The sequence below is a fragment of the Ascaphus truei genome, chromosome 8 (assembly GCF_040206685.1).
Source record: "Ascaphus truei isolate aAscTru1 chromosome 8, aAscTru1.hap1, whole genome shotgun sequence".
NCBI lineage: Eukaryota > Metazoa > Chordata > Amphibia > Anura > Ascaphidae > Ascaphus > Ascaphus truei.
The window spans coordinates 7513512-7533907 of NC_134490.1; the positions used below are offsets into that span (position 1 = coordinate 7513512).

The 20396-nt window shown below is 50.0% G+C and overlaps 1 protein-coding gene across 2 annotated transcripts in view; it reads left to right on the forward strand.

The window, feature by feature from the left end:
* The window catches only part of SH2D4B (SH2 domain containing 4B), a 102569-nt gene that overhangs the window by 26568 nt on the left and 55605 nt on the right, over positions 1-20396 (forward strand). For both annotated transcript variants that reach the window (XM_075610156.1, XM_075610157.1), the window contains one exon: positions 14732-14879. In XM_075610156.1, coding sequence (XP_075466271.1) covers positions 14732-14879 — 148 coding nt within the window. The remainder of the gene's footprint in view (positions 1-14731; positions 14880-20396) is intronic.

Here is a 20396-nt window from a genome sequence, read left to right on the forward strand (position 1 = left end):
TTAACTGTACCCTCGAGGCTCGGAAAGACCGGAATGGTCCGTAGCCACACCCGTGTTCTGCGTCGGCCTTGCGGGAGGTCATCACCCGCTACTCCTTGGTAGACGTCTGGCGAGAACAACATCCTGAGGCATCCACTGAGTTCACCCATGTTAGGGTGTTTAGGGGTGAACGGATGTCCTGGTCCCGGATCGACAGGCTGTATATTTCCAGCCACAGCCTGTCAAGAGCCCAGTCCAGTGCCATTAGGCTGGCGCCGTTTTCGGACCACAATTGTGCGTCAGTGACGGTGACGCTGCTACCTGAAGCACCCTCGGCCGCATATTGGCACTTCAACAATACGTTGTTGGAGGACAAGGGGTTTGTGATGTCGGTCCGAGACTTTTGGATGCCTGGAGAGGTTGCAGGTCAGACTTTGCAACGTAAGAGCAGTGGTGGGACGTGGGTAAGGTTCATCTGCGCCTCGTGTGTCAGGAGTACACCAAAGGTGCCAGCGGGCGGCGCGATGCTGAGATCGAGGCCCTCAGGGAGGTGGTGCTCGATCTAGAGAAGCGGCTGTCTGTGGCAGGAGACCAATACCTGCAGAGTATGTACGTGGAGAGGAAGTGCGCTCTCCGGGACTTGGAAGATCGGAGAGCTCGGGGGGCATATGTGCGATACCGCATCCACTTCCTTCGGGAGATGGATCGCGGGTCGCGCCTCTTCTACGCGCTGGAGAAAAAGAGGGGAAACCGTAGACATATCACCTGCTTGTTGGCAGAGGACGGTACCCCTCTGACTGACCCGGAGAGCATCCGGGACAGAACCCGGAGATTCTATGTAAATCTTTTCTCTCCGGAGTCCATCCAGCCAGATAAATGCAGGGTCTTATGGGAGGGGCTTCCCACAGTTGGTGAGGATGGAAGGGAGCGGCTTGAGTTACCTTTGACTCTGGCCGAGCTCTCTGAAGCCCTCAATCTCATGTCCCGCGGAAAAACGCCGGGGCTAGACGGGCTGACTGTGGAGTTCTTCCGGTTTTTCTGGGAGATGCTGGAACCTGATTTCACCGAGGTCCTAGCCGAAGCCCTGGAGACCGATGAGATGCCCCTTTCGTGTCGGCGGGCAATACTGTCTCTGCTGCCGAAGAAGGGAGATCTCCGCCAGCTCTCTAACTGGCGACCGGTCTCACTGCTCAGCACGGACTATAAGATCGTAGCCAAAGCGCTTTCGCTGAGGCTCAAGTCCGTGCTGGCAGAGGTAATTCACCCCGACCAGTCCTATACTGTCCCGGGCAGGAGTATTCATGACAACATCTTTTTGGTCTGGGACCTGATGCACTACGCACAGAGGACTGGTCTATCACTCGCCTTCCTGTCCCTAGATCAAGAGAAGGCATTTGACAGAGTGGATCACCGTTACCTTATGCAGACCCTGCAGGCATTTGGCTTCGGCCCACAATTTGTGGGCTTTCTCCAGATGCTGTACGCCTCTGCAGAGTGTCTGGTGAAGATCAACTGGTCCCTGACGGCACCTTTTGTGTTTGGTCGGGGAGTACGTCAAGGGTGCCCCCTGTCTGGGCAACTGTCTGGGCAACTGTACGCGCTGGCCATTGAGCCCTTCCTCTGCCTACTGTGCTGCGGGAACCCGACATGCGGGTAGTCCTGTCAGCTTATGCCGATAACGTGCTCCTCGTGGCCCAGGACCTAGATGATCTAGAGCAGGCACAAGCGTGCCAAGAGGTCTACACCACGGCCTCTTCTGCTCGGATCCACTGGTCCAAGTGCTCTGGCATTTTGGTGGGTCCCTTACAGGTGAACTCCTTGCCCCCCACATTTCGGAATGTCTCATGGGAGAGCAATACTCTCAAGTATCTGGGAGTCTACCTGTCTGCTGCGGAGGACCCGGCCCCAGAAAACTTCAGTGATCTTGAAGAACGGGTCATTGCTCACCTGGGGTCATGGGTGTATCTGTTGCGAATGCTTTCCCTTAGGGGAAGAACCCTGGTGATTAATCAGCTGGTGGCCAGTCAGTTATGGCACCGGCTGTTAGCCATGGGTCCAACCCCCGAATTTATCAACAAGATCCAGAGGAGGTTGATGGATTTCTTCTTGATGGGGAAGCATTGGGTCTCTGCGGGAGTTGCGTGTCTCCCTTTGGAGGAAGGTGGACAGGGAGTGGTGTGTGTCCGCTCCCAGTTACACACTTTCCGCCTCCAATACCTGCAGAGATACCTATTCGCTGATCCGTCTCCTCAGTGGTGCCAGCTGGCGACCAGTTTCTTTCGCCAGCTGCGCAATATGAGGTATGACCGGCAACTGTTTATCATCAGGCCCGAGGGTTTAGGTAGAGACCTCTCGGTTCTGCCGGCATACTACCGGGACTTACTTAAGGCCTGGAAACTGGTCTCCGCGACCAGGAAGGAACAGGCGGTGGGGGTTGATTTCCTCGCCGAGCCCCTGCTGTATAATCCGGCAGTGGGGGCTCGGATGTTGGATTCACCCTCTATTTGCCGCCGGCTAATCCTGGCGCAGGTGACCAGAGTTGGGGATCTCCTGGACTTTGGGCGGCGAGACTGGGTTAGGGCAGAGGTGCTCGCGCCCCGTATGGGTCTGCGTACTGCCCGCGTCCCTCATCGTTTGATCCGGGAGATTAAAGATGCCATCCACCCCGACTCACGCACCTTCATTGAGGGGGTATTGCAGACCGGAGAGCCTTGTCAACCTATCAACTTAAGCTCTCTGGATCTTTGCGTGGAACCAAAGCCGCGGCAACCCCCTCGGGCTCTTCTCTCCCCCAACCTCAGTAGGTTGGAGGATATGTCCCCGGCATGTTTCCGCGGCATGCCGAGGAAAGTCCTGTATTCTCTAGTGCTCCATATAGTGCACTACCTCGCCCTTGTCACCCACCCAGATACTATCTGGAGGCGGGTATTTCCTGCGAACGAGGGCGAGAGACCCCGGTGGAGGGAACTCTATTCATCCTTGGTTCCCCGTCCCGCCGGGGATTTGAGTTGGAGGGTCCTCCACGGTGCACTGAGCACAGGCGAGTATTTGGCACATTTCACGGACTCCCCCGCCGCCTGTCCCTTTTGTGGCGAGCGGGAGTCCGTATATCACATTTATTCGAGTTGTGCCAGACTGCAGCCCCTCTTTTCCTTCTTGAGGAGCCTTCTCCTGCAGTTCTGGCTACACTTCTCCCCTCATCTTTTTATTTTTGGGTGCCCAGTGTCCCGGAACGATAAGCCTAGGGATCTCCTGGTCAACCTGCTCCTGGCATTGGCTAAGGTAGCCATTTGTAAAACCAGGAGGCAGTGTTTGGAGGGGGGGTCCCAACAAACATCGTGGTCATGTTCCGGGCGCTGGTGCACTCCCGTATTCAGGCAGAGTACTCGTACGCCGAGTCTACTGGGACGGTTTCAGAATTTGCCTCCCAGTGGGCATTAGGCGGGGTGCTCTGCTCGGTATCCCCCATCAAGGGTTCTTTAGAGTTAACCCTTCTGCTTTAAGTGCACTTCAACAGTGCACTTGTTGGTCTTCTTTTGAATATTTGTTTGACTGGTTTTTCTTTGTTCTACTTGGCAACAAGTAGAATTGCTGTTCAACTGAATTGGCTGGCTTCGCCGGCCAATCAGTTTTAAACCAGATCAAAATAGACCCACTTCTCTCTCTACTCCTCCCCTCTCTACCATTGGTGCACCTCCCTTTATAATCCCTGTCTGTCCACCTCTTCCTCGCTCTGCATAGTTCCTGTTTCCCTGTATGTTACCTGTCCTATGCTGTGCTCCCTCTGTGCTCCTGTGAATACCTGCTCCTGTGTTACTTTGGATTTCCCTGGCTTTTGACCCCTGCTCTCCCTGGACTACTCTGCTCTCTGGTTACCCCTTGAACCCTGCTATGCATATCGACTTCGCTGACCTCTGGCTTCCTAGGACCTGGCTTGCTCTCTGGATCCCATGAACATTGACAAACGGACACGACTATTCTCACGGATACTCCCAAGCGTTGCAAGTATATGCTAACAACTCTTTCAACAGGCCCAGCAACGCTATACCACACTGCGGGCTTGCTCCCACTGCTGTGGGTGTGTGGTATCATACTGTTCCCACCTCAGTACTGGGATCTAGCTTGGTCTGCGGGCATACAGGCGTGACAGTAATATCTACTGTACAAGATCAAATAATAACAATACACTGGAATATACTCACATTGCATCACTTCTTTATTTGTTTACTTTTCAGTAATACTAATATCAGACATCAATACAGGCATTGACATTTTTATTTATATCAAATAATAATCAACACACTGGAATTTACCTACTATTTACACAGGAATCATTCCTTTATTATTATTTTTTTAGCAACACTGTAATTAGACATCAATACAAGCATTTGCATTTATATTCATATATTTATACGAGTTTGTATTACCAAGTGTGCAGTGAAACATAGTAATTAATCTTTACCTCCCAATTGTTAACTATAATTATCTATACAAATTTTTACTACCAAGTGTCCATTCAAGCAAAGGAATCAATTTTAATTTCAATATCCATTTTGTCTATATATATACAGTAAATTACTCATTGCTCCTATCTAAACATGTTGATTGTGGATACATATAATAGATATACCTAATATCTTTTAGCAAACGACTAATGAAGGTTTAATAAGTGCATATATAAGGGACATGTAGTGCTGCCATGTACCGATTCCTGACAAAGCAGATCAAAAAACAGCGAAACGCGCTGTGACGTGGAGAAGCGGAAGCTGATATTTGCTGAAACACTGATCCTTTGAGCAACGACGAGTCTTTGAAAGACCAAATCCCACAGTGACGTCACCTGGCTCCACTGCAGATGGCGCCGAATAGCTTGGAGGGACGCCAGCATGGGACATTGAGGGACTCGCACCGCTCTACAGAGGGACACCGCTGGAGCAGTTTAACAATCATCCTGCAGTTCCAGTTTAACAATCAGCCACCGCTCCCTTTCTCCAGAGTACTGGAATTTACTTGCTGGACTTGGTGCTTAGAATCTACAAATGTGATTGGGTTTATAATACTTCCGAGTTTCATTCACAAAACCCTGCAGCCAATCCAGGCGTAGGAGTTTCCTAACCAGCCAATCAGAGCGATGCTGGTCTTTTGAAGCCGGGGTGCTGAGTCTGCCAAGGGCATGTGCAAGGATGCCACCTCAACCACTTGGTATTCAGAAGCCACACGCTGGGTTGGGCTCCTCCAAGTCTGGTGGGCAAATGGAAATTTGGAAAACTTCCATTCATCCCAGGATGTGGGTACTTGCTTTTCCCTTCTGCCCAAATGGTCTTGACACCTAAGATATCCTCTGCGGCTTTCATCTCCGATGTCCTGTCAGACTTACTGGCACCAAGTTGGTAGCCGCAGAGGCCTGTCAGAACATTGGTTCTGAAAGTCCCAGCTCATTTACTGTGCACAAAACATATGTACTTAACACTTTGTTAATAAAATATACACTTTAAAAAACTGTCTTTCTGATATGGGAAATAGAATAAAAAGCTGCACTTTTTTATCCACTAGCCATATTCCCCACTGTCACGGTAGTGCTGCCCACAGACCAGAGGTGGGATGTTTCACTGAGGTGGGACGCAAGTTTACACGCACCCGCAGCAGAAGGAGCGTGTCCGGAGTGTGGTGATTGCAATATCCATTTTGTCTATATATATACAGTAAATTACTCATTGCTCCTATCTAAACATGTTGATTGTGGATACATATAATAGATATACCTAATATCTTTTAGCAAACGACTAATGAAGGTTTAATAAGTGCATATATAAGGGACATGTAGTGCTGCCATGTACCGATTCCTGACAAAGAAGATCAAAGAACAGCGAAACGCGCTGTGACGTGGAGAAGCGGAAGCTGATATTTGCTGAAACACTGATCCTTTGAGCAACGACGAGTCTTTGAAAGACCAAATCCCACAGTGACGTCACCTGGCTCCACTGCAGATGGCGCCGAATAGCTTGGAGGGACGCCAGCATGGGACATTGAGGGACTCGCACCGCTCTACAGAGGGACACCGCTGGAGCAGTTTAACAATCATCCTGCGGTTCCAGTTTAACAATCAGCCACCGCTCCCTTTCTCCAGAGTACTGGAATTTACTTGCTGGACTTGGTGCTTAGAATCTACAAATGTGATTGGGTTTATAATACTTCCGAGTTTCATTCACAAAACCCTGCAGCCAATCCAGGCGTAGGAGTTTCCTAACCAGCCAATCAGAGCGATGCTGGTCTTTTGAAGCCGGGGTGCTGAGTCTGCCAAGGGCATGTGCAAGGATGCCACCTCAACCACTTGGTATTCAGAAGCCACACGCTGGGTTGGGCTCCTCCAAGTCTGGTGGGCAAATGGAAATTTGGAAAACTTCCATTCATCCCAGGATGTGGGTACTTGCTTTTCCCTTCTGCCCAAATGGTCTTGACACCTTAGATATCCTCTGCGGCTTTCATCTCCGATGTCCTGTCAGACTTACTGGCACCAAGTTGGTAGCCGCAGAGGCCTGTCAGAACATTGGTTCTGAAAGTCCCAGCTCATTTACTGTGCACAAAACATATGTACTTAACACTTTGTTAATAAAATATACACTTTAAAAAACTGTCTTTCTGATATGGGAAATAGAATAAAAAGCTGCACTTTTTTATCCACTAGCCATATTCCCCACTGTCACGGTAGTGCTGCCCGCAGACCAGAGGTGGGATGTTTCACTGAGGTGGGACGCAAGTTTACACGCACCCGCAGCAGAAGGAGCGTGTCCGGAGTGTGGTGATTGCGGGACCAAGCCAGGAGACTATAGCTATAGCACTTGCCGGATCCGAAGAGTAGAAGTGTCATAGTGGTTTCTGTAGCTGAGATCAGGGAGCAGAGAGGTCCGGGAGGTAGAGGTCCAAGCCGAGTTCGAGGGATGAGAGAAGCAGTGTAATCAGGGGGAAGCCGGAGTCGAGAGCCAGAGAGAATCGTCAGCCAAGCCGGATCAGAACCTGAGGAGCACTGTAACGAAGACACGATTAAAGCACACATCCGCCAGAGCTAAGACTATGCAGAGCAAGGTTTGCAGGGCAGGACAGGGGTAATAAAGGTAGGAGACCCAATAGGAGCAGAGGGCAGGACCAGAGTGTGGTGAGGAGCCGCAGCTGATTGGTGCAGGTATTTAGAATACCTTTAGCACAGCTGATCAGGAGGAGGAACCCTGCGCGAGCTGTGTGGAAGCCGGGGGGCGTGGCCAGAGCCTGAGAGGGGTGAATAAATTATAGCTCGGGATGCACGCTCGGTAAGCGTGTCCCGCGCGCGTCCCAGCAAGATGGCGGCCGCATGTCCCGGCGCCGACCGTGCAGGGAGAGAGTTGCGGCGGAGGTCCCGGTGAGTAGGGGCTATAGGGGGGGCGGAGCGGTTGCGTTGCGGCCCACGGCTCCTTACACCCACGCACTATTGCATAGACGTTGGGGCATATGCAGAAAGGTCCGGAATTTTTTTCGGCAGGGGTTTGAACTCGCCATGTTTTTGGTGAGTTGCTCTCATGGTATGCAGGTAGGCCTGAATACCTGTGAGAGCAACCTGAGCAAACATTGCGAGAAGGACTCCCCTGGCGAGATCTGCCTGCAGCAGAGAGATCCGCCTCTCTCTGCGCAAATCTGGCCGGAAAATTTGTTTTTTAAATAAAAATGTTATTCATAGTGACGATGTGCAGGGGGTCTCCTGAGCTGAACCTCGTTGGTTTCAGGTCTGGGGACCCCCTACTTCCCGAGATACAGGCCCCGTTATGGGGTTCCGGTATCTAACTGCTTGGAGATGCCCCGATCACATGATCGGGACATTTAAATCCTCCAGGGGGATACCGGCACCCCATAACGGGGCCAGTATCTCGGGAAGTAGGGGGTCCCCGGACCTAAAACCAATGCGGGTCTGCTCCAGAGACCTCCTGCACATCTACACTAGCGTCAAAACTCACACATATCAATAAACAATAATTCATTACTGTAGCGGATTGCCGCTATGGTAATGAAGCTGCATTAATATCGTTTCTATTAATAGTGTGCGTGTGTGTGTTGTGTATTGCAATGTTTATTGTGGGCAATTGTCCCCAATAAACATGCTATTGTGCCTTAACCCCTTCATTTCCTTAGCGGTTAGCCGCTATGGTAATGATGTGGCTGTAAATGCATGTTTCCTGCATCGGATGCATGCCGGGGGTCTCCGGTGCTGATATTAATGGATATCAGCTCTGGAGACCCCCGGCATCAATCCCAGGCAGGAAACATGCATTTATTTTCTATGTCCCGTATCAGCACTTCTCACAGCTCATCCCCAGCTTCTTGCCAACTTTTTTGGGCGTTAAATTATCAATTCGAGAGTGCGATCAGCTGCGAGATGCTGATCGGGGCTCCTAGAATAGCACGAGTTTGGTGATGAGCGGTGAAAAAGGGCTTCTCGCCAAGCGATCGGCGGGTTTTTTTTTCCGCCACAAAAAACAGCGGATTTTCATAATCTCGCCAGGTTAGCGCTGCTTACTGAATAACTATAGGCACTTTTGGCGAAAACCTGGTGAAAACTGACTTATCAGAGCTTTCTGCATAGGCCCCTTAGTATGGATTCTAAGAATCCCCTCACAACCTTATATGTATGGTTGGAGCACCTCAGAACCCCTATACTGGTTCTGGGTGACTGGGCATTTACTGGGTATCCCTATTAACCTAGGGACCCCTTGACTGTTTTAGGGACACCTCACATCCCTATGCCCCTTTTACCTTTCTGGGCTTTCCTAAAGCAGGGAACCCCTAGTGGTGAGTCGCGAAAGGTGTTTTCAAAGGGAGGTATTGCAGGAAAAATGTGCCTACATGTATCCAGGAATCACTCATGATTCCCAGGTACATTTTTGGGGTATCCAGCAACTCTGGACCCCGCCTACCTAGGCACATTCTGACAACACTTTCTCCGCAACCCCCCCCCCCCTTGAAACTCATACTACAGCAATCTATGCTGGCTGGCACTCCTGGAAAGGTAAAAACACATAAAATACTTTATTATCGCACATTACAGGTTATGCATGTAGAAACCCTGGGCTCAAGAGCTGACACTCTGGAACCCCAATACATGGATCAGAGGTAACCAAACAGGCTTAAACCTTTATTGTGAGCCTGGCTATCCCCTCCCCGGCACACCATTTACCAAGTAAAAGTTGTAATCAGCCAGTTTTGAACGGTCAAACTTCTCATACTGTATATATTTCAGTTCTGCAGTAATAGGTTTTATAGCCTTGTCAGCTGCCTGTAGTTGAGTGAAAATCAGAACTGGCCATCCATCTCTCAACAGATACAGTATATGCCAAACAAGACAACTAAACCGTACCTTCGTGCTCATTGTTACCTCTGCACCTGTTATCGCTGTAGGCTAGCAATATTCCCTTTTACCCTGGGTGCTCGGTATGTAATGCTCTGCATATAATTCCCTCTGAACTGTGGCTTCCTTAATGATTCAAAGCTTTAAATAATATGCAGAACATTTAACAAGCACACTTTATCCATGCTAAAATATTTAACACCTCGCAAATCTCCCTCCTAAAATGATGAGTGGACCATATTAAAAGCAAGACAAGTGTTGCTGAAAAACGGTCAAATCGATTAAAGATCAGCAACTGTACTTTTCCAAATTTATGCAAAAGAATTCCCCACCAACCAAATAATCTCATATATATATATTTCACCTACAATACATATGTTTATACTCTAAATCAGGGGTGGAAACTCCAGTCCCCAAGAGCTACCAACAGGCCAGGTTTTCAGGCTATCCCTGCTTCAGCACAGGTGGTTCAATCATGACTGAGCCACTGATTGCGCTGAAACCTGTGCTGAAGCAGGGATATCCTGAAAACCTGACCGGTTTGTACTGTAGCTCTTGACAATTGGAGTTGGTCACCCCTGCTCTAAATGATTTGACAATTTGGCTCCCAAAGCCTCACCGTCTTGCCTACCTCATATTGCGCTGTCCTTTTCCTCATTGGGTCTCTTGTGGACTGTTTTACTGAACACTAACCAGCCTACTTGTACTTGAAAGTTGATGGTTAGGGCAGAGAGGAGAAAACAAGAAACAAGTACAGCTCAACCCTGTTATAACGCAATCCGTTACAACGCGAATCCGCTTATAACGCGATGCAAGCGTGGCTCCCAATCTTCATATTTATGAATACTTTACAACACAATTATGAATACTTCACAACACGATTATTAGTATCTTAAATACTTTATTAGACAATGCATACAATTGTACATTATTTCTAACGCGAATCCGTTATAACGCGATGCAAGTGTGGCTCCCAATTTTCATATTTTATGAATACTTTACAACACGATTATTGGTATCTTAAATACTTTATTATACAATGCATACAATTGTACATTATTTTTAACGCGATCCGCTTATATGGCGATGTGATTCTTTGGACCCCATGCACAGCGTTATAAGGGGCTTGAGCTGTAGCTATGTTAAGGAGACACAAATCAAATGCATAGCATGAGCCCCTGGTGAGTTTGAATGATTACAATGAAACAGAGATGATCATTATTACAAGGGTGGGACCGTTATTAAAACATTAGAGAGGTGTAAAAGTTTCACTGAAGTTCGCAAAATAGACAAACATGTAAATGTCTGCAAGAATCTTAATATTTGGGGGGGCCAAGCCCCAAATGTCCATGTACAACGTCACGTGGTACCTTACATACTGCTTTTTTTGCAACATTTAAGTGCAAAAGTAGGGAAATTGTGTCAAAATGGTAAAAATTCTGGCAATATTGTAATTCTGAGCAACGTGAACACCAATAAACATATAATAAAATAAAAATTGCAAAGCATATTTGAAGACATTTGCACAAATCTAGGGAATATTTACGGGGTTGTAGGTTTTTATCACACTGGGCAAAAGTGAATGTCCCTTTACAACCTAATTGCATGCATTAAGGTTTTAATAATTAGGCATTTCTCTGAGTGGTTTTGTTTAAGACAAATTGCCGTCTGCAGGGCTCTTTTTCAATAGCTTTCCCGACTCCCCCTTGTACAGTGGTTCAGGAATCGAAAGCTTGCTGCAGCGGATCAATTCGATTTGCAATTCTCAAAGTGAAGCATGGCCAATTTTCCTCTATGCCAATACTAACCCCGCCGTCAATACTACTTTTCTAACTTGTACATCTTTAATTTATGAAGTCTAAGGAAACAAATTTGCTGAAGTGTCAACCTCTCATAAAAAAAAGAGGTTGTTTATGCCTCAGTCCTAAATTCAGCAGTCTTCTTGCTGAGTAATGAGAAAAGATTCATGGACACGATTTTCTAGATCAGTTTGGTCCGAGCTCAGGCCGCAATGGTTAGAGACCGGATTTACACTACAATACATATCTAAGTAAATTGCCTTAGTGATAATTAGAAGTAGCCTAATCTGTTTTACTTATATGTTAATTAGAAAATCTTGAATACATAACCTGTTGATATCCCTGAGCTTGGATATCCCTGTTCTAGATTATGGATCAGATGATCAATAACTGCCTCCAGTCCCACCAGTGAGCTGGCCATTAGTACCAGCATAGGCTAATCCAATCTTCATTCTTCAGTTTATCATTTACTATTGTGGATATTTATTGGCTTGGAAGATATAAAACAAGGTCTGTCTGACCATACCCCTGATAATGTTGCCAGGTATGTACACTTGGGATGTCTTCTAATACCAGGAGTTTGTGAGACATCCTTTATAGTAACATGGTAAATTGGCCACCTATAAAGCATTACAAAATACAGGTGACTGGGGCAGAGGATATTTGCTGTCTTTCTTGCTCAAAGCAATTAGAGATTTGTAACTGAGACGAGAATTTCAATAACAGGAAAGTCTTAATCAGACCGGCAGATGTAGGTGAGCTACCTGTGCTTAGTGCTGCTGCCCCCTGCAGTCACTGCAACTGCAGTGGTTATGACACCAGCGGCTGCATTCGGATTGTATCCAACGGCGGTTTTGGATTAATCCACACGGATTGAAACTGGAACAATCCGCCAATGGATTTTAAACCACGGAACTGATTTTGAATGGAAAGCTCGGGAAATTGCGGGGAACGGATTTTGACTGTTCCGACCCATCACTAATTTGTGTCCAATAATGAAGAAATAATCAGGTCACGAATAGCTCCCCATGTATCATCAAATGCAGGTAGCCCATGTAATGCTCGTCATTTCAGTACCCTCCAGCACTGAAGGTGTTAAACAAGTAGTGAAGTAGGTTTCATTATTGCTGCCTTTTTTATTACTTCAACTAAGCTGCCCACATTGTAACCGCGATACACACTGTTCTCATAAAACTGCCATCCCGCGCTTTCCTCTGCTTTTCCGACGACTCCGTACTCCTTCACATCATTAGAATCTCATTTAGTGTTCATTATAACCGTGTTAATCACGTTGAACTAATGTGCTGCTAAAGGAGCACTTTCTCCAGGATCCTGTTATAAAATACCTATTCATTAATGTGCGCTCCATTATTTTAAAGTGTTATCATAAAATGCTAGAGACCTCCTGGCCCTCAGTTCAATTTGAACGGCCTGGGATATGTTCAAGCCTGCAGAGAGTGGGAGGCGGAAACAAGAGGAAACGGAGCAAAATGGGATTATATATGTGGGCAGTGATAGAGAGTCCTGCTTGTGGCTGTGCATTACACGCGCATGGATGCCTCCAGGTGACAGCAGCACACAGATATCACAAACCTGAGAATGCAACACTGTGGCAAAAGGGAGTTTATCACTAAGCTACTGTAAGTTGGTTTAATAAAAATGGTATCTCCAACAAGGTAGCTTTTTACTATTTTATAGACTTGAACCGTGGAGGTAAATGCAATTGGGTAAAAGTAAGATTTACCAAGTAAAGGGATTTTACTTATCAGAGACTCTGGGGGTTACCTGTTACTAATGCCATGGATAGGAAAGCCCACCCATTGTGGTTATTATTCTCCTGCTATTCTGCTACTGGCAGTGTACCTGTCAGGGCTTTGATAGTCTGGTGTACCTGTGAATGGGAGCTCATGTCTGGCAGAAAATGAAGTCTACAGTAAATGGTATTGAAACAAGCACTTTTCGCTTGCTTACTATTACTTTCTATTCATTGTTCCATCTGATGTACAAATAAAGAAATGTTTGCTAATTTTCTTACAAGTGAGACCTGGAGGAAACCTTTTTTTTTTTCAGGCGGCCCAATAAATCGGCACACATTTTTGGGCGGGCCACTGTCCTACTGCCCCCTACATCCGGTTTAAATGAAAAGCTAAAGAACGGCAAAAGTAAACAAGGATAATAAAGAGATTAAAATATTGCACATTTTTTTTTATTGAGCAGGGAAGAAAAAACGTAAAATCCTAAATGTTAATAATGATAATGGTAATAATGGTAATAATAAATGTATGGTCATAATGGTAATAATGCTGTACTGCAGGGTGCCCATGTGCTCAGGCTCTGCTCCTACTTAACCACCAGTCCAACCCCCCCCCCTTCTCCCCTTCCTACATACAGTGCCCTTGGCTTTATACTTGAGGGCCAGTATTAGTTCTGGCACCTGTGTAAGGGGTTCGTGTTACATATCTCCTACATACAAGTGGGGTTGCTCCCACCCAGACCCTGCAAAATGGGTTTTCCAGGAGAGGGAGGGATATGCAAAGTGTACTCAAATAACAAATTAGCATATTTCCCAGGTATCTCAGGCGTGTTCTTTATTGTGCACAGGTGCTGTGTTGTATAAAGGTGTGTTTGGGGGAGGCCTGTGTGATGCTGAGGGGCATGGAGAGGAGTTTCACATTATAAAGAGAGGGAGCTTTTTCTAGTAAGGCTTCTGGTTTATTTTTTAGCCCACACCAAGATGGGGTCGCCCTTTAAATACTGTCCTATGTCCTTTTATTTTAATGTAGCTTTTGTTTTTGATTTTAGAAAATAAAAATTAGGTTTTAATAGGTGATTATTTCAGTATGGGGGTTTTTGTGCATGCACTTTTTGGCATCAATGAGTTTTTACTATAGGTTATATCAGGGGTGCGCAAACTGGGGGGGGGGGGTGCAAGATTGTTCAGGGGGGGGCGCAGTGGTTGCAGAGTCCCCGCGCTCTTCCCCCAAGGCATTTCAATTAATGCCGGTGGATCGTGTGACGCCCCTGCAACTTCACTTACCTTGTCTTATGTGACGCGGCATCATTTGGCACCAGAGAGAAGGTAAGGAAGTGTGGGGGGGAAGGGAAGGAGGGGAGGGGGTGGGTGGCGCGAGCAGGGAGGGAAGCAGGCAGGGGGGCACAGCAGGGAAAGATTGCGCACCCCTGGGTTATAGGTAATAGGAACTGTGAGCGGAACCCATGGGGCTTTTTCCTCTGTAGGGTTTTTGATGTACATGACCCTTTGTATCCAGATTGCTTTGTTCAATCATTTAACGTTTGCATTAAATGCAATAAAGTTTGTTAGCAGGTGTCATATATTTCATTTAAGATAAGGATTATTCCAATTCAGACCAGGGGGTATGTGGACCTAGTATATATTTACTGTAACTTAACGATTCAAGCACATTGATTAATGGTAACGGGTGAGTTTTGAATGAACACAGATATAGACCTCTACAAGTAATCAGATTGATCCATCCTACAGTAACTTCTCTTCTCCATCGATGATTGTTAGAAACACATTCAGTATGTACAGTAATGTGTACCCATTCTTATCCTGCCTCAGAAAAGGGAAGACGAGGAGAGGCGGAAGGGCGAGGAACAAATCCGCCAGCGGGAAGAACAGCGCGCGGAGGAGCTATACCTCAGCCTCAAGAGAGCCCAGCAGCAAAGCCATCGTAATGACAACGAAGAAGAGGTTTGGCAGGCACTATGTGAGTGACTGGCAGTGATTGCGGGCGCAACTTCCATACCTTTGCACATCCGTTCTGTCCCGGGAGCTAACATCAGGGTGCTGTGACTGCTGTTCCGTTCACTGGCCAGCGACTATTTCACATTATAAACCGCCTTTACGGTTTCATCTTGGCCACTCGCCACATTGCTAAATTCTCCAGGAGCTTTCGACATTTAACACATACTAGCTTAAATACCCGGCGTTGCCCAGGATAACATTTTCCCACTCCGCCTCGCTCTACGCTCACCCCCCTCCTTTCACATCTCCATTCCCCCCCCACCTCACAGTTCCGATTTCCCCCTTCACATCTCCAATTCTCCCCCCCCCCCCGCCTTCATAGCTCTGTGGCGGCGGGTCACTGGGGGGGGGGGGTGGCCGGGAGGGTTGGGATTCCCCCCCCCCTTCACAGCTAGGCGGCGTCTCCCTGGGTGGGCGGGTTGGAATCTCCCCCCCTTCAGAGGTTAGCGGCGGTTGCTCACCTTTGGTTAGTGATTTCCCCCCCCTTCCTTCAGAGCTCGGCAGCAGTGTGTCACTGGGGGGGCGGGAGGGTTGATTCTCCCCCCCCCCCAGTTGCAAGCGGGAGGGTTGTGCGGCTCACTGCAGGTGGGTTAGTGACAGGGTGCAGCGGCGGCTGACTTCGGGTGCGGTGTGTATTGTATGTCTTTATTTATATAGCGCCATTAATGTACATAGCGCTTCAGGGGGTGTGACAGGGGGGGTGGCGACAGCGGACTTACTGTGGGGCGGTGTGTCCGCTGTGGTGGCGGGTGGGAGCAGGGTCGTCAACAGAAAGCATGGGGCCCAGGACAAATGAAAGGAGCAGGGCACCCCCCTTCCCCCCCCCCCCCAACCCATAGCGCACCTACCAGGGAAAAATATTTTTTAGCGCACAACTTGAACGTAACTGTTTTGTTATTGTCACATCGAAAAAAAGATTACAATGCAACCTGTTTCTTTTTATATTTTCCACAAAAGACAGGTGAGTGACTGGGTGCGTGACTGGGTGCGTGGGTGGGTGACTGAGTGGGTGCGTGGGTGAGTGGGTGCGCGGGCACGCGGGCGGTGACTGAGTCGGCACGCGGGTGGGTGACTGAGTGGGCTCGCGGGTGGGTGACTGAGTGGGTTCGCGGGTGGATGACTGAGTGGGTGCGCGGGTGGGTGACTGAGTGGGTGCGCGGGTGGGTGACTGAGTGGGTGCGCGGGTGGGTGACTGAGTGGGTGCGCAGGTGAGTGGGTGCGCAGGTGGGTAACTGAGTGGGTGCGTGACTGAGTGGGTGCGCGGGTGGGTGACTGAGTGGGTGCATGGGTGGGTAACTGAGTGGGTGCGCGGGTGGGTGACTGAGTGGGTGGGTGACTGAGTGGGTGCGCGGGTGGGTGACTGAGTGGGTGGGTGACTGAGTGGGTGCGCGGGTGAGTGGGTGCGCGTGTGAGTGGGTGCACGGGTGAGTGGGTGCGTGGGTGAGTGGGTGCGTGGGTGAGTGGGTGCGCGGGTGAGTGGGTGCGCGGGTGGGTGAGTGTGTGCGCGGGTGGGCGAGCGGGCGGGCGAGCGGGCGGGCGCGTGGGTGAGCGCCTCCCCTTGCACATCATCACCCCCCCCTCCCCTTGCACATCATCACCCCCATCCCCTTGCACATCATCACCCACCCCTCCCTTTGCACATCATCACCCCCCCTCCCCTTGCACATCATAACCCCCCCTCCCCTTGCACATCATAACCCCCCCTCCCCTTGCACATCATCACCCCCCCCTCCCCTTGCACATCATCACCCCCCTTCCCTTGCACATCATCACCCCCCCCTCCCCTTGCACATCACCCCCCCTCTCCTTGCACATCATCACCCCCCCCCTCCCCTTGCACATCATCACCCCCCCTCCCCTTGCACATCACCCACCCTCCCCTTGCACATCATCACCCCCCCTTCCCCTTGCACATCATCACCCCCCCCTCACCTTGCACATCATCACCCCCCCTCCCCTTGCACATCATCACCCCCCCTCCCCTTGCACATCATCACCCCCCCTCCCCTGCACATCATCACCCCCCCTCCCCTTGCACATCATCACCCCCCCCTCCCCTTGCACATCATCACCCCCCCTCCCCTTGCACATCATCACCCCCCCTCCCCTTGCACATCATCACCCCCCCTCCCCTTTCACATCATCACCCCCCTTCTCCTTGCACATCATCACCCCCCCCTCCCCTTGCACATCACCCCCCCTCCCCTTGCACATCACCCCCTCCCCTTGCACATCAGCACCCCCCCGCTCCCCTTGCACATCATCATCCCCCCCTCCCCTTGCACATCAACCCCCCCTCCCCTTGCACATCATCACCCCCCTCTCCTTGCACATCATCATCCCCCCTCCCCTTGCACATCATCCCCCCCCTCTCCTTGCACATCATCCCCCCCTCTCCTTGCACATCATCATCCACCCCTCCCCTTGCACATCATCCCCCCACCCTCCCCTTGCACATCATCCCCCCACCCTCCCCTTGCACATCATCCCCCCACCCTCCCCTTGCACATCATCATTCCCCCCCCCCTGCACATCTCATTCCCCCCCCCTTGCACATCATCATTCCCCCCTTGCACATCATCACCCCCCCTTGCACATCATCATCCCCCCCTTGCACATCATCCCCCCTTGCACATCATCATCCCCCCACCTTGCACATCATCATCCCCCCCTTGCACATCATCATCCCCCCCTTGCACATCATCATCCCCCCCCCTTGCACATCATCATCCCCCCCCTTGTACATCATCATCCCCCCCTTGCACATCATCATCCCCCCCTTGCACATCATCACCCCCCCCTTGCACATCATCATCCCCCCCTTGCACATCATCATCCCCCCCCTTGCACATCATCACACCCTCCCTTTGCACATCATCATCTCCCCCCTTGCACATCATCATCCCCCCCTTGCACATCATCATCCCCCCCTTGCACATCATCATCCCCCCCCTTGCACATCATCATCCCCCCTCCCTTGCACATCACCCCCCTCCCCTTGCACATCATCCTCCCCCCCTTGCACATAATCATCCCCCCCTTGCACATCATCATCCCCCCTCCCCTTGCACATCATCATCCCCCCCTCCCCTTGCACATCATCATCCCCCCCCTCCCCTTGCACATATCCCCCTGCACCTCACATCAACTCCGATCACGGCGGGACTGCGCGCGCTCGCTCTGCACTTGAGAGCGGGCTCGGCTCCCCGGGGAGGAAGGGGAGAGCGGGCTCGGCTCGCAGGGGGAGGAAGGGGAGAGCGGGCTCAGCTCACAGGGGGAGGGAGAGCGGGCTCGGGAGGAGGAGGAGGAGGAAAGAAGCCGCCGCTACGGTCCGCACAGTGGGGCCGCGTGTTGTGCAGGCCTGTGCGGAGTATGCGGGAGAGGTGAGCGGCAGGGAGAGAGGCGAGGGCCGGAAGTGTGCGGCGTGCGGGAGAGAGGCGACGGCCTGGAGTATGCGGCGTGCGGCCGTGAGAGGTGAGCGGCAGGGAGAGAGGCAACGGTGAGAGGGGCTGATGGTGCGCTTCGAGGGGGGGTGGTAATGCGGGTGTGAGGGACTGATCCGGCGGGGGTGCGGATGGAGATTGCGGCCCGGGTGTGGCCGGTGGTTTCGCGGCAGATGGCGGGCCGGGTGTGAGGTGCGGCTGGGAGGGTTGCAGGGGCGCTCGGTGAGGAGAATCTGCGGCTGCACTGCGCTCAGAGGGGCACGCGGTGTAGGCGTGGAGGGCGGGACACACGGGGGGAGGGGGGCGAGGTACACCGGCCAATGAGAGCCGTGGGGGGGTGGGACACAAGGGGGGGGGTGAGCCAATGAGAGCCGTGGGAGGGCGGCGGCCGACGGACCAATCAGATTCCCCCTAGACACGGACATACAATGGTTTTAAAAATATAGATATAGATAGATTTACGTTCTCAAAATTTCCTGAAAAATGACATTTCTGGCCATATGTTTGTAAGCAGTGCTATTCCATAAGACAAGGAAACACCTCATTTGAATGGGTCATAGGGCATCTCTCGGCGCCTGCGGGTTTCTTGTGAAATAGCACCACTTAGAAAAAGTGGGCCTTTCTTTGTTTTTTAAGAACTTCTTGTAACTACAGTAAATGACTGCGTAACTTTTTATTCACTGCCAAACAGTTTCCTCAGTTAGGTGCAACCATTTACTTCTGTGAACTGCGTAAATAGACATGTTGCCACGAGAGAATGCTGAATGCAACATCGATAATAACAGTGCAAACATTATGTGTCGGGTTTTCCTATTTTCTGTTCTTTTGTAAATCTTTCAATCGGAGCCAGCACCAATAATTTGAAACAATTAATGGTATCCTATAACCCATGGATTTTACTTCAGCACAGTTTGCAAACAAGCCTCATACATTGTTATTCAGAGTACCTGCCTCCCGAAAATGTCATGTAATTAGCATCCTGCGGGCACGGCCCTTGTCTGTCTCAGCACATAGTAGCCCTGAGCATCTGAAACAGAAATACACCCTGCACAGACACTAAAATGAAACAGGTCCCTGCTTCACTTTGGAGGTGTGAATTGCTAAACTGGACACATTTGGTCAGCTGCTTTGAGATTTTAACACCTTTGCAGTTAGATGGGTCATCAGCGCAAAGCAATGCGTTCCTGGTCACTTTGATAGCAATGGGGTTAAAATGCCTAGGGCAGGGGTGGGCAACTCCAGTCCTCAAGCGCCACAAATAGGTGAGGTTTTCAGGAAATCCCTGCTTCAGCACAGGTGGCTCAATCAAAGATTGAGCCACCTCTGCTGAAGCAGAGATATCCTCAAAACCTGACCTGTTGGTGGCCCTTGAGGACTGGAGTTGAAGATTGAGTCAATGATTTAGCCACCTGTGCTGAAGCAGGGATATCCTCAAAATCTGACCCCTTGGTGGCCCTTGAGGACTGGAGTTGCCCACCCCAGGCCTAGGGATTTGTATAAATGTTTCGTTCCATACTGATCCTCACATAACATCATATGGAATAGTCCTGTCGTTTTCCGTTTTGGACAAATGTTGCTCTAAAAACATTTTTTTGCTGGTTCTCTAATGTTGTGATTTTCTGATATGTGATCTAGAACTCGACCTTGATCCCCACAACTTTTGAACTGCTGCTCTACTGGGTCTTCTTTCCCTCCATTCGATAGGACTTCTGACCAGACAAGCAGAAGTACAGGATACAGTGCAGTGATTATAGTTAGGCTGCGTCCCCAGTGCCTTCTACTGAGCGTACAATCACCGTCCCTCAATGGGACTGGGCCCAGTATGTGCCTGCGCGCGGAATGCGCAGCCGCGCTCTGCTACCAATTTTAACAAAGACATTCAAATTGTGTTTACAATTTGCGACGGTGAGGGTGGCCACGCCCCCGCCAGTGGTACAGCCAATGAGGGCGAACCAGCCGTGTGAGGTCATGGCCACGCCCCTGGAAAACCCCAGCCACGCCCCCCGTCACAATCTCCTGCATCTTCTCCCAGACTG